At 38.0% G+C, this 14,255-nt stretch overlaps 1 protein-coding gene across 4 annotated transcripts in view; it reads right to left on the reverse strand.

Annotated features, from left to right (window-relative positions):
- Window positions 1–14,255, reverse strand: part of CTPS2 (CTP synthase 2) — a 104,409-nt gene that overhangs the window by 45,921 nt on the left and 44,233 nt on the right. For all 4 annotated transcript variants that reach the window (XM_081948752.1, XM_081948754.1, XM_081948753.1 and 1 more), the window contains exons 8-13: window positions 12,828–12,979; window positions 11,711–11,843; window positions 8,542–8,630; window positions 7,868–7,962; window positions 3,882–3,944; window positions 2,715–2,758 (exon numbers count right to left, since the gene is read on the reverse strand). In XM_081948752.1, the coding sequence (XP_081804878.1) occupies window positions 2,715–2,758; window positions 3,882–3,944; window positions 7,868–7,962; window positions 8,542–8,630; window positions 11,711–11,843; window positions 12,828–12,979 (576 nt within the window). The remainder of the gene's footprint in view (window positions 1–2,714; window positions 2,759–3,881; window positions 3,945–7,867; window positions 7,963–8,541; window positions 8,631–11,710; window positions 11,844–12,827; window positions 12,980–14,255) is intronic.

Raw genomic sequence — 14,255 nt, forward strand, 5'->3', positions numbered from 1 at the left:
GGCCTCCCTGGCAGCTTTCCCGGCCTGTCTTACAGGGGCTCTGGAAGAGACACCCTCAGAAGTCTCAGGGGCCTGATCTGCCATGGTAACAATCACTGGTTGGGGCAGTAGGGGGATGGGAAAACCACCACTCACCACCTCCAGAAAGCCCACCGCAGCACGATGCTCCTGAGGAGACAGAGAAACTGCAAGGCCTGAAGTAGCTTGGAATTTCTTAGGCGCGAGCAGAATTCACTCTCAGCGCCTGCAGGAGAGTAAAGGAGGCGACCCAGCAGGCCACGATCCCACGCCGCTATCACTTGCTTGGATTGGGGCCCAGGTCGCCGGTCACACCGGGCAAATCTGACTCCACGCGGCTCCTGCAAAGAGCCAGGCACCAGGCAGCTGCGGCAAAAAACTTTTAAAAGTAAAGCCGGAAGATTGCGCAATCCAAAATGGCGGCCGGAACTCACCGGAGCTTTTCGCGCCAAATTTAAAGAGGGAAGAAGCCAAAATGGCTGCCCTGGAAGCCCACGCAGCAATTTGACTTGCTAGAAGCACAAATTGCAACGGAGGGCTTCCAGTGGGAATCGGCCCCCAGTAGGGGTGCCCCAACAGCGCTGGCGTCGGCACTCCGACCCACATGCTTCCCCCAACAGCTGCCTGCGGCTTCTAGGAGCCAGAGCAAAGCCCCGGACTCCAGGAGAGCCGAAAGGGTGAGAAAAACCCAATTAAAAAGGGAAAAAAACAAACTTAAATTTAAACTCACCAGCCTGCTCTAAAAATCCTTAAATATACTGTTTTAAAAAATTATTCTTCCTCTGGAGAGTCCAAGGAATCAATCTTAGAACTGGAGAAATTCTTAAAGCGTCCACTGGGCTAGCTGAATTGAAAAAATCTGAGGAGAGTCGGCACCAGAGGCGTGGCTTAAAGTTTCAATTCAGTTCTGGGCAGATTGGCTGTGTTTAACCCTTCTTTGGACTCTCCAGAGCAGCGCCCTGGAAAAAATCAAGTTATCTGGAAGATCAGAAAACTGATGCTGTTAAGACTAATTCATGGTTCCTAGGTTATCATCTGCTATTTCATGTTACAAAATATTATACAAATCTATATTAAAAAATGTGTTGTTTCGTTCTAGTTTTGTCTTGTGTTATTGATATAGATTAGCAACAATATTGAACTAGTTTGTTATTGCCTTATCTGTCTAGTTTAATCTAGTTTAGTCTAGCCTAGCCTAGTTTATAGGCCTGGGATTTCTTTATGGCGTTTCATCAAAGTACTACCAGATATTATCCAGCTTAACTTGCAGAAGTAAATCACCATATATAGTTCTTTGGGCTACATATGCTGAGACATTAAAAAAAAGCTATCCCAAACTATAAGAACCATTTTCTAATCTAGTATACTTGGGTTCATGGTATTATTGATATTTTATAGGTTTCTTAAAAAAAATGCTAGACTCCAGTTTATTTATTGGGTGGCAAAGGTGGATAAATCATACTCAACATTTAACATTTGTTATATTATACTGTATATTCCTGTTTTCTTTATTAGAAACTCCTTTTTTCTGACCAAAATCTCCTTGTAGGGACTATTTATATTGTACATATCCAAACCATATCATTAATAGGGGATTACATAAATTGTAGTCAGTACTCTCTGAACACAAGATATTTTTATTATAGTAACTACCCTGTTTCCCTGAAAATAAGACCTCCTTAAACCCAATCTGGCTTTTGAGCGCATGTGCTAAAATAACCCCTCCCCCAAAAGTAATCCCTCCCTGAAAATATTGCAACACAGCACCAGCCATGAGGTGATCACGCTCGCTGCCTCCTGCAACTCAAAAATAATAAAGCCTCCCTGAAAATAAGTCCAAGAGCTTATTTTGAGGGTCAAAAGAAAATAAGACCCTGTCTTATTTTCGGGGAAACACAGTAGTCATTGATAATTTTACATTCCAACCCAATACACACAGCCCTGTTCTGTACTGATTAATAACACAGTATGTGTTCATTGTAAAACATGCAATGTTGAACTTTCTTTATTAGTCTTGATTTACTGAGCAATTATTTTATCGCTTACCTCAAACATTATGCAACACAATATATTAGATTACTGTCTAATAACTGCTGGATTAAATAATTTTATGTATCCAATTTCTTACAGAAGTACTACACTTAGTAGCAGAACTCTTTGTCTTAACTTTGGCACCTACTGCATTCAAACCATTATTTTTTGAGCTAACAGTGCTAGCAAAAGTCGAGCATATTCTACAGTTATGTGTCACCTTAGAGAGTTGAGAGAAGCATCCATTCATAGTTGTTTGTCATTTCTAAAGCAATTGGTCTGGTATAAATGTCTGCTTTAAATGATGTTTATATAAAAATGAAATTATGGGTGGTCTGTATTTATTTATTATTCTTCAACAGATTTTAAATGGATTTGTCCATACATTAGTTTTATTTAATTTGTAGTAAGAAGAATAAAACAAGAACTGGAAAGAAAGCACTATGAGTACAACTGGAAAATCAGGCCATTTGGACTGGTCATAAAATTCATTGCAAGATCTATGCACAAAAAGTGACTAATTCAGAAACATGCTTGCAACAGATTCCTTGGAATTAGTAATGCTTGTCTGTCTTGATTAAGTGATTCAACAAGTCTAATCAAGAATGAGAAAATCTGGACAGAGTCCATTATCTGTTTAAAAAGAAAGAAGAATCAATACTTACAACAGGATTCTTTGTATTGGGGTCAAATTCTGTTGAATTTGCATCTGTAGAAAAACAATTAATTAAAAAAACTGATGTAAACTCTATGGGTTGTGATGATTAAAATGCTCTTCTCGTTGGCTTTTTAATATTATACATAATATATTCTTCAATTAAACAATATGAAGTAAACCACTAAAATGAGCATGTTCTGACTATGCTCATAGTCAGGTTGGAAGTTATGCAGCACTAAAATTGAATCAAATAAATAAACATATACCATATTTTCCCGAAAATACGACTTACCCCCAAAACAAGCCCTTGCCCAATTTTCACGCCTGCACCTAATATAAGCCCTATCCCCAAAATCAGCCCTTATTAAGCCCTGCCCACTGTCTGGTTATATGAGGTGGGGCGAGGCACAGGTGTAAAAATCAAACTTAGGACAGGGGTGGAGCTGCCTCATGTGCCCTGCACCCGGCATACCTTAGGACCACTGCAGTGGCCTCCCACACCCTGACACTTGCTGCGCCGCTGCCCAACTTCTTCTGCAGCCGCTTGTGGCCGCTTTTGGCCAGATGCCATGTGGCGCATCACGCTGGTGTCGCCGTTTGTGGTCTCATTGCGCTAGCTGCTGCTCGTGCATTCAACAGCACAACAAACCACACAGTCTCTTGTCACGAGCGGTGGCACAAGTGCGACAAGCCACGTGGCATCTGGCTGCAAATGAGAGGCACAGAAGAAGTCTGGCAGTGGCATAACAGGTGTCAGGCTATGGGAGGTGTGTGGCTGCAGTGGTCATAAGGTAAACGGATAAGACATCCCACCAAAATAAGATCTGGTGCTTATTTTGGGGCCGAAAAGAAAATAAGACCGGGTCTTATTTTTGGGGAAACATGGTATAAGTAACATATTATTGACAAATAATGAGATAAGTCTATTAAAAAACCGCAATGTTGAATATTTTTCTGGATTCCTCCTGACATGCTTTTCCTAGGGAGGGAATTTCTTATACAACAATTCTACTAAATAAAATTATCTTGCTTTATTCTCTCAGTCTGATTAATTAGTGAATGCAACTAAGAACTATCTCCTTCTATAAGTGGAACTTATAGTTACTAGATTTTTACTAAGTTGTGTGGGGCTTACACACTAATAATTATATGTAAAATAGCATTAAGCACATACCTTGCCAGTTTAGAGAGTTCCTTGCAAATTCCACTACTGCCAGCTGCATTCCCAGACAAATTCCTATAAGTAACAAGAAATGGTAAATGATACAATTCCACATATGCATATATATTTTCCAGCCAAGAAACAGAACATATGTAGTTGCTTTGTGATCCCAAAAGCAAAAAAGTGGAGCATAGCTTTAAAAAGAAAATGTGACAAAGGTTGTCCTCAACTTCACAACCTGTTGCCTAACCACCATTCACATCCAGAAATGGATGGATCGGGTGCTTTATGGCGTGTAGGGAGCATGTGCGCACACACAAACATACATTATAAATTGTTGTACTGTCCCCTGTGGTCATACAACATTATGACACGTGCTCAGCAACCAATCACTTTTATAATTAATTGCAACATTCTGCAGTGATGTGATCATGATCTGCATTTTTTGCTGGTTTCCAGTGCTTTTTGCTAATTTCCAGCAAAAACCACCCATACAGAAGAATGGCTTTGCCTAATGAACACAGTGATTCTCTTGACAACCACCACAAAAGATGTAAAGAATGTGGGTGTATCACAGAGAGCCTTGACTTAAAACTGCAATGACTTATAGCTAGATTTCTGTACCCAATTGTGGTTGTAAGTTAAGGACTACCTGTATTTATCACTTTGAATTCTAAACATCATCCTTTCTTCTTCATTTATATTGCTCTAATATTTGATCCTTTCTTCATCTTAGGCACAAGATTAATCAACATATTGGCCCCTGAATGTTATTATTAGAAAGTAACTAGGGGCTGGGAATAAGAGCTAGACAAATTTTCTTTTCTTTTCTTTTTTTGAAGAATTTTATTGGTTTTTAAACATTTATGGGGAAAGGTAAAAGTGTACATAGAAAATTTTGGCAGCTCCCATGCTAGTGGTAGAAATCCCTCCAAATCTCACAATTTTTACAATGTTAAAGACAACATATAAAAGATAAGCAAAACCAGAATCTTGTTCTACATTATATCAACCATGTGTTCAATCGTCTTTTTTTGTCACTTTCTAGTATATCAACAATTACAATAATATTTCAAATGCATTTATTTTTGTGACCTGAGCCTTTTTGATATTGCTCCCTCCTCCCTGTCCCCAGATGGAGCCACATCCCCTCCCTCCTTCATATCTTGTACATTACTACCTTTTTCACTACCTCCCATATTTTCATCCTCAAGTAGAGAACTGTGTTTTTTAATGAAGGCTTCTGCCATCCCCCACTGTATTAATTCTAACTCTGTTTCCCTCCCAAAAGATCAGCATTCCCTCTGGCAATAACCATCTAAACCAAACTCCTTTATTATATAATTTCTTTGATAAGGAGGAGTACTTCCTCCTTTTCTCTCTATTTTTTTTCAGAATTTGCTTAAGAATGGTAATTTCTTTGTCTTTATATTTTAGTGGTCCCGCCGTTTGAGCCCCTAGCACCACATCCCTCGTGGTCCTAAGAAATTTAACATGTACCTCCCTAGGAACATTATGTATTCTAGCATATGCTGAATTAATCCTGTAAACCAGATCCATATCCCACCACAACTGTTCTTTGTCTCTCTTAATATATTCTGCTAAAATTGTACTCATAATTTCCTTAAGGTCTTCATTTTCTGTCTCTGGTAGGTTCTGGAATCTGAGAAAAAAGGACATTCTTTCAAGTTCTATTTTTGCCATAAAATTTTCCAATTCTAAATTCCCCTTCCAGACTGCCTTAACCTCCTCCCCCAGCTCAGCCGCCCCCTCCTCCAACACCTTAATTCTTTGTTTGTTTTCTTATATATGGTGTTGTACACCTCTGAGTTCTTCTTTGAGATCTGACACCTCCTTTTTCAACTCATTTTGACCCCTCATAATTTCCTGAAACATTTGGGTAATGGATAAGTCTTTTGAGCTCTCTCCAGCCCCTTCTTGTTGTAACAATGAAGTAATTTTTGTCTGATGCATACTTGGGCTGGAGGTGGCAGATATGGGAGCCGAGAATGACTTGACTGTTGGTGGTTTTTTGGGCCCCATTTTTCTGAGTTCAGAGATGGTATAAATCTTTTACAAAAGAAATGGCGTCAGTGGAGTGCGCAGCTGTGCCGATCCAAGGAGGCAGGCAAATCCGAAAGTGAAAAGTTAGTTCTGCATCACAGTTCCAAGGCACAGAGGCATACCAGAAAGGGGAAAATCAAATAGTCAATATCTAGGAAGACCATTTAACAGGAGAGGTCCAGGGGTCCTTCAGGGGGGAGGGTAATAATACAATGCCAGCGATTTTTTCAACAGTAGTTTCAAAAGGCAGACTTCATTTGTAAGTACAAAGACGAAGATGGAGGGGAGCCATCTTGGCTCCTCCTTTCACAGGGAGAAGAACGAAGGTTTCCATAAAGTTTTTTTTTTCACTTTAAGAAAACAGCTCAGCAATCACCTCTTGCGGTTGTGATATGAATCTTTCTCACATAGTTAATACAGGTGACAAGTCAGCCTTCATTCTCTCTCCATTCCGATGTAGAGAGAGATAATTCAAATGCCGCTTTATCCGAGGGGGTAGAGAAAAAGAAAAAAACCCCATCTAATCTTCCAGCTTCAAATAGATTGAACACGAACTTACAATAGTCTGCTGCTTATCCATTAACGATAATTAAGGAGATTAGGACGGATCTACCCCCACCAGCATTCCAGCCGCTCCTCCTAAGTTAACTCCTTCCTCCCGGAGCCCATTCAGCAAAAGGGCAGGCAGCCAGATGCTGCTCCATGCCCCCCCTCCGCTCCCCGGCTCCTGAGGCGAGGCTGAAAACTCCCCCGCCGGCTGCTGCCGAATCCGGGGGGGGGGGGTCCAGCAAACCTAAAAAGAGCCTACCAGAGGCACGAACAGTGGACAACAACGTCCGTCGCCTTCAGTGACCGGAAGTGATCGACAAATTTTCCTTGAATACAGGTAGTTCTTGACTTACAACTTTTAGTGACCATTCAAAGTTACAACAGCATTAAAGTTATTTATAACCATTTTTTCACACTTACAACTATTGCAGCAACCCCCTAGTCACTTGATCAAAATTTAGTTGTTTGGCAACTGGTTCATACTTATGACACTTGCACTGTCTTGTTGTCATGTAATCACCTTCTATGACCGTCTGACAAGAAAGTCAATGGGGAAGCCAAATTCACTATAACAACCAGGTAACTAACTTATCAACTGCAATGATTCACTTAACAACTGTGACAAAAAAGTTCATAAAATGGCAAAGCTCACTTAATAAATGTCTCACTTAACAACATAGATTTTAGGTTCAATTGTGATCCTAAGTCAAGGACTACCTGTACTCACCTATTATAGCAAACTGCAATGGTTTTTGCAAATTTCCAGACAAATCCATAAACTGAAACATCGGGGGGGGGGTGTATTTTATTTCCTTTTTTGGAAAAAGGGGATAAAAAGAGCTTTGTTGCTCCCTGACTGGTAATTGTCCGAAAGTAAGACCTGATTGGAAGTTGTTCTTTGCACCCTATTGCTTTCTAGAGTCAACAGAAGGCCAATATGAGGCCACCCTGAAGCCAACCAAGGCTTTGTGTCTGTTTTTGTCTTTTCCTCCCTGTCATTTAAGGGGGGAAAAAACCTTCATTGTGGAAATGGCATAGCAGCTCCTCAATGAGGCTGTGCACATCAGGAAGAGGTGGCAAAGTACAATACCACCTTATCACCAAGCAGCAGAGGAAAAAGTTAGAAACCTTGTTTTAAGGCAACAGAGGACAAGCTGTAAAACTGCTTATGTAATCTTTCCACTGAAGTAGAAGCCAGTTCAATTTCCACAGCTCCCAGGACCTTTCTGAGAGAGCTGCTGCATGAAGTTCCCTAAGAGCTCACAAGCTTCTGAACTGGCATTTCTGCTTTCAAATTGGAGATTCATAAGCCTGGGAAATCTTCTTTGAACCAATGTTATCAATTATGCAAAATTAAAATCACTTCTCCCTGTGTACATTCTTACCAAGAAAAGGCTTTTTCTTCTTTCTTGCCCACGAAATGGCTTGAAGTTTTCCTTCAGTTCCCCTATGGCCGAAACCTCCAGGTACTAATATGCAACTGAAATAATACACAATACAAAATTCAAGCATAATGCACAAGTCAAATAATTTAAACTTGAGATGTATGTGTATCTGTGTCATACTTTTACTGATAGGTAGAACATAAAAGACCTTTTATCTGAGTTTTTCATCTGTTGGTGTATGTACTTAACATTTTATCAGCGTACGTTATTTCAAACATACCATTATGATACTTAAGGTGTGACCTCCGTCTAAGGGCAATTTTTAAAAAAAACTATGTCTGCATTGCACAAACCTGTTTCTTTTTCACATAATAATATTACCAATGAACATAAAGATTTGCTTTTTATTATACCTTACTTCAATTCATAGTTTAGGACATTAGCAAAAACTAAATAACTCAAACCCCCCAGTAGAAATACTTCAGCAAAAATAAGGCTGAGACTTCCAGAAATGCATAGCAAGAGTTGGGTCCATGTATGCTCTACACAATGATATATCAAATGTTCAAGTTTTGGTTTTAAATAAAATTAAAATGCATTTATTTATAAAACAAAAAAACAAAAAACAACCAGGTAAATCGGAGTGGAAGCTGAAGAAAAAGGTACTTGCTTACTCTGCTTTACATAGCTTCTGCCAGGCCTGATGGAATCTCACTGGATTCTCAGCCTCCATAGCAGGTTCAAGGTCTGCTGAATCTATATACTAGTTGAATAAAAAGGCAGGGCATACTTTAGATATATGTATATATACACATACATTAAATACCGTGGAAATCTACCCAAAGTAAAAATCTTAACAGTTTATAATTAATAAAGTTTTGAATCTGCAAAGCTTCTACTCTAGCACTGATAGTGATAGTACTCTAAGTATTAGGGATTTATTGAATTATGTAAATTTTACATAATTTAGAGACATTTACATAGTGCAGAACAGATTGAATAAAATATGGGCTTCAGTGTGTTTTTCAAATTTATAAGGAAAGGGTTATTTCAAATGAATGAGCTGCCATTTATCTTGCCAAGTGCACAGCAGATTAAAAAAATAAAAGACTGTGTAAAGAAACAAAATATGTTTAAACTTAATAATTCAACAGTTATTATTACTGGGGCCACGCTTTTCATAATATAATGCAATTCAAGATATAAAATGGACTTCTAATTTCCTTTTAGGGATATAATTTCTATATTAAACAAATCAGTTGGATCAAAGAAAGGTATTTAAGGTAATTAAATAAAGATGCTAGTTTCTAGGAATCTTCAATACAATGTTTAAATATTTTAATAGGATATTTATTTCCAGCAGATAAAATGAAAATGTTTAACTTCACAGCAATGATACATTACAAATTTTGTCCTTCTAAACCTACAATCATTTTGAAAATCATTCATAAATAATAACAGCCCTTCTGTACTTTGAAAGTTCCAGTAATTCACACATCAGCATCAGGATCTTTATTTCAAATCAGGAGAACTATGAGCTGCATACAACAGCCACGGTGGCACAGTGGTTAGAATGCAGTATTGCAGGCTAACTCACTGCTCACTCCAGGAGTTCAATTATGAGTGGCTCAAGGTTGACTCAGCCTTCCATCCTTTCAAGGTCGGTAAAATGAGGACTCAGATTGTTGGGGGAAATATGCTGACTCTGTAAACCGCTTAGGGAGACTTATAAAGCACTGTGGAGTGGTATGCAAGTCTAAATGCTATTGCTGTTGCATTTTCTAATTGATATTATTCACACAAACTACAGATCACATGTTTCAACAGAACCAATGCTATATGCCAGCCAATGGCAACATTTGCTGGAAATATAGAGGTTGGAGGATTGGCCAAGGCTGCCTGTGTCTTTCTTACAATCAATGTATATATTAAAATATATGTTCATTCAATTATCATTGAAATAGCAGCTCTGACTTTGTGAGAGAGCTTCACGTAAAGCTGGGCGACCTTAAGTTTTTCCAGTACTGCTTTAACCAACTTCACATGCTCTGCCATGGTTTCAGTATAGATCTGTATATCATCTAGGTCAGGGGTTGCCAATCTTTTGGACCTCACAGACCACTAATTCATAATTTTAAATCCCGTGGACCACTAATATATTTTTTTTAAAAGATAAATACATTTCTAAAATAATGATCAGATAATTTCCATTTAATTAATATGAAATACACCTATTTAATAAAACACAATTATGAACACTTTTTTAATTATAACAAAATCATAAATGCTTATTTAATCATAACAAAATCTTTAAAGGTTGTTTAATTGTAACTGGAATAATTGTTAATTATTACAGTTAGTTTAATTATTACAAAATAATTGAAGCCCATTTAATTATTACACATTTTTAGTGTGATATTTGTTTCCCCTTAGTTTGAAATAAGTTTATGGCTTTTGGGCTCCAATTATGTTACTGCAAGATGGAGAGCCATTTTTATTTCAAGCTGAGACTGGTACCCAGTTTTAATTGCTGTGACAGATGAAAATGTCTTTTCGCACAAATATGTGAAATAACCCTGCAAGGGGGGTGGTGAGTTGACCTGGGTCTCAGTCCACAGTTTTCTGCTTCTCCCGTCCACTTGGAGAGATCCAGTCCAGAGGAGGCCTGGACAAAGCCTCCCTCTAGCACTTGATCTCTTCCTGATCACTCCCTTGAGCCAACATCATGTGCAGGGTCCCTATGGTAGAGGTAATGTCCACAATCCGCCTAATGCCCCACTGATCCCTTAGGAAAGAAAAACCCTTGACTTCATTTGGTTGAAATGAAAGATACTTTTACTAAGAGATGCTGGTTACAGTAAAGTCAGGTGGAATCTGATTTTCCAGTGCATCAACACAAAATGATTTTCTTCAGTCCTGTCCCTCGCCCCATGACCTGTCCAAATCCAGCTGATGCAATGCTGTCGGGATGTTTTGGGAATGCTGAGGTGTTTGGGCTGGTAACTCAGGCTGGCAACTGAGATGTTTGGGCTGGTAACTTTCAGGGCAAACGGCCTTGATGATGCCTTGGCACAAACTAGTTCCACACTGATCTGCTTTTCTTCAACTGTCATTCTCCCCTCCTGAATTCCCACACAAAAATGCATGCAGTTTTATTGTCCATTTCTCTCCCTCCATCAGTCCTCTCTAATCTTTTGACGGCAGGATGCCAATGCGGTGCCAAGCCAAAGAGGGTGGACCTGACACTGCTTAGCCGCATGCAAAAACATTGTCTCAATGCATACAATTGTGAGTAGGATTAATATATCAGTTAAACCAACCAGTCACTTTAGTGAGATAGGCAATGTATAAATGAATAAATAAAATAATATTAATCAAGAAATAATGCATTTCTCAGGAACATGGGATTCTCTTTATCTCCATGCACATGTATATGTATATTTACCTCCATGCACATGTATATGTCTTTGTTCTTGTATGTTTGTCTTTATCTGTATTTTATTTGTTTTGATTGTACGCCGCCCCGAGTCCTTCGGGAGAGGGTTGCGGCTAACAAATAAAATTATTATTATTATTATTATTATTATTATTATTATTATTATTATTATTATTATTATTATTATTATTATTATTATTATTATTATCTTTCAGAAATTCACTATGGAAATTATTATAACAACTCTCAGGACAAAATCACATACTTAAACTGCTTTAGAAAATGTGCAAGAGAGAGCAAAAAATATTAAAGAGCAGATGTCACTGAAAAAACAAACCTTAGAAACACCACAGGATGTTTACAAAATACAAAGAAACAATGAAAGGGAAAAATCAATTGAGTCTCACCATTAGATCAAGTTTGTGATTAATTGCTATAGCTGAATGCTCTAATGCCTTGAAAACAGAGGTGTAGCAATCACTCAGTTTTGTATACTTCCCAACTAGAGCAACAGAACAGCTCTTTAGCATCCTCTCATACCTGGCAATATAAAAATCAAATAATATATAGATTTCCAAATATTTCAGCAGGTATTAAAATATTATAAATTTGGACGGGATATAGTGTGTGTGTGTGTGTGTGTGTAAACAGGTGAAGCCATGTTCTTAAGTGTCAAAAACAGATTGGAAGCAGCTGTATTATAATTAAGGTTCACTCAGTAAGAAAGACAAAATAATAAAAGCTTGAAATATTTTTAAAACACAAAAACCTTCCAGTTTATTCTACTTGTAGCTGCAGTGGTATCACCATTTGAATTTCCTCTTCCTCTGAATTTACTCAAACCATCTTAGAGAATGAAAGCCCTGCACAAATATATGGGATTGAAACTGATGGGAAGGTTGAAGTATCTTGAGCTACAACTGCATAGTTTCAATCTCCAATTCTTTTTGCACTGAGTTTGCCTCATTCTTACAATGAAACTTATCAGTGCATGATGCAACATCGTGGGAGGGGGTTATTTTTCAGCTACCTTATCACAGAAACTAATGCTCAGTCAGTACAGGTGAGATAAAATCACTGGCCCAACTTTATCTAGAAAGTTTTCATGCCTAAAAAGATTAAAATCTGACTCTCCCTGCTCCTAGTAGGTCCTGTAGAGCTCAATCTTTAGACCACATTGGCTCTCCTTTGCCTTGTTCTAAAATGTAAAAATCAGCACTGGTGCTTTTACCTCATATTTTCCTATTCAGAATTTTTCAATGGAAACCTCTTGGGTAAAAAGTTTGCATTTTGGCACCATCAGAATTGTAACATAATATATAATATCAAAAGATACTACAAATACTTTCTTATTATGTCATCTTACCATATTATACCTTATTTACAAAAAATTGAAACAAACAAACCACTCTTAAAAGCCTGGGACCTGATAAATCTTACTTGCTCAATTTTGCAAAAAGATTTTCAGGTACAAATACAATGCAGGGAAAAGGAGAAATCAAGGCAAGAAACAAAGAAATGTACCTATCTGCAATTTTTTTCCATTTGAAAAGAAGGTGACTTGGTTGGTCATCAATTGGTAGGCTTAGTCTCTCTTTAAAGTATTTAATTATGCCTTGTTCTTCCAAAAGGATTGGCACTCGGTAAGTAGAAGAAACGTCATGGATGAATATTACCTAGAAAATATGAATTTCAATTATTAATTGTGTAAATTAAAAACTAAATAAACGTGTGTGTGTGTGTGTGTGTGTGTGAATAAATACTTCCTTTAGCTCTACACATGTCTTTTCAAAAAGGATTAACTATGTTATGGTGTAGTGCCTGGTTGCTTTAGGGACCTCCTATCTCCCATAGTATCTGCCTGATCAGTTTCATCTGTTTAGTGTGTTCTGTGTTCCTTCAATTAAACAATGCTATCTATGTGGACCACAGAAGCATGACTTCTTTGTAATAACATTTGCTCTCTGGAATGAGGTCCACCCCTCCAGGTTCAGATACCCTCCCATTAACCCCCCTCCCCCCATCTTGCTGATGTTCTATGGGCGTTGAAGGCCTAGCTCTTTCCACAGGCTTTTAGAAAGGATGAGTGAATCTCCATTGTGGTTTGTGAATTCATTTCTTTTTGCTTCCCGACTGTGGTGGGATGTAGTTGGAGTTTCAGAAGAGAGGGACTACCTCCTACAGGAAAAAGAAACAGAGCTTGAAATGTCTGGTAGGCAGGAAGAGGGCAAAGACGGCCCTCCCTAGCAGTTCACAGAAAATATTTATAATTATGCAGGAAACTGCTTTAGTCTGACAGGATTCTGTATGTAGGTGAACAGCAATAAATTAACTACTCAGAAGTAACTCCACACGTTATTCTTGGAACTGCTGCTGTTGGTTTTTTGTCATTTTTGCCATCTTTTATGATCATATCAAACAAATAAAATGTACTATGAGAGCTGACAAGTAAGCAGGTATCCTTAAGGAAATTGAGCAAAAAATTAAGCTCAATGCATGAGACATCAATCAGAAGCAAAACATAGATGATATTCTGCACTGGTGGTGGAACTCAGAAAAACCATTAGACCTTTAAAGAAGAAACATACCCTGAATCCCTGAAGAAGAAAAAAGACACTGTAACAGGATAGCAGTTTTTTAAAGAGCAGAAGGTATGCAACTACAAGAATATAAAGAGATGTTACTCTGTTTGGCAATTCACTAGTATAGTGGTACCTCGGTACTTTACTGCTTTAAAACTTGTTGAATTTGGTACTCAAAGCATTTTGAGATCTTTATAATCTCAGAACAATGATAAATAGAATTTCACAATAGGAGAAATAGATGGAAATTTAAGATGGGTTTGAAAACAGGAAGATACTAAAACAATTGCAAATAATTTTAATAAGAAAAAAAAAACAGAGGACTGAAGAAAAAACCCAATGAAACTATAAATACAAAATCTTAATAAAG

The sequence above is a fragment of the Natrix helvetica genome (genome assembly GCF_964273705.1).
Source record: "Natrix helvetica genome assembly, chromosome: 3".
NCBI classification, from domain to species: Eukaryota; Metazoa; Chordata; class Lepidosauria; order Squamata; family Natricidae; genus Natrix; species Natrix helvetica.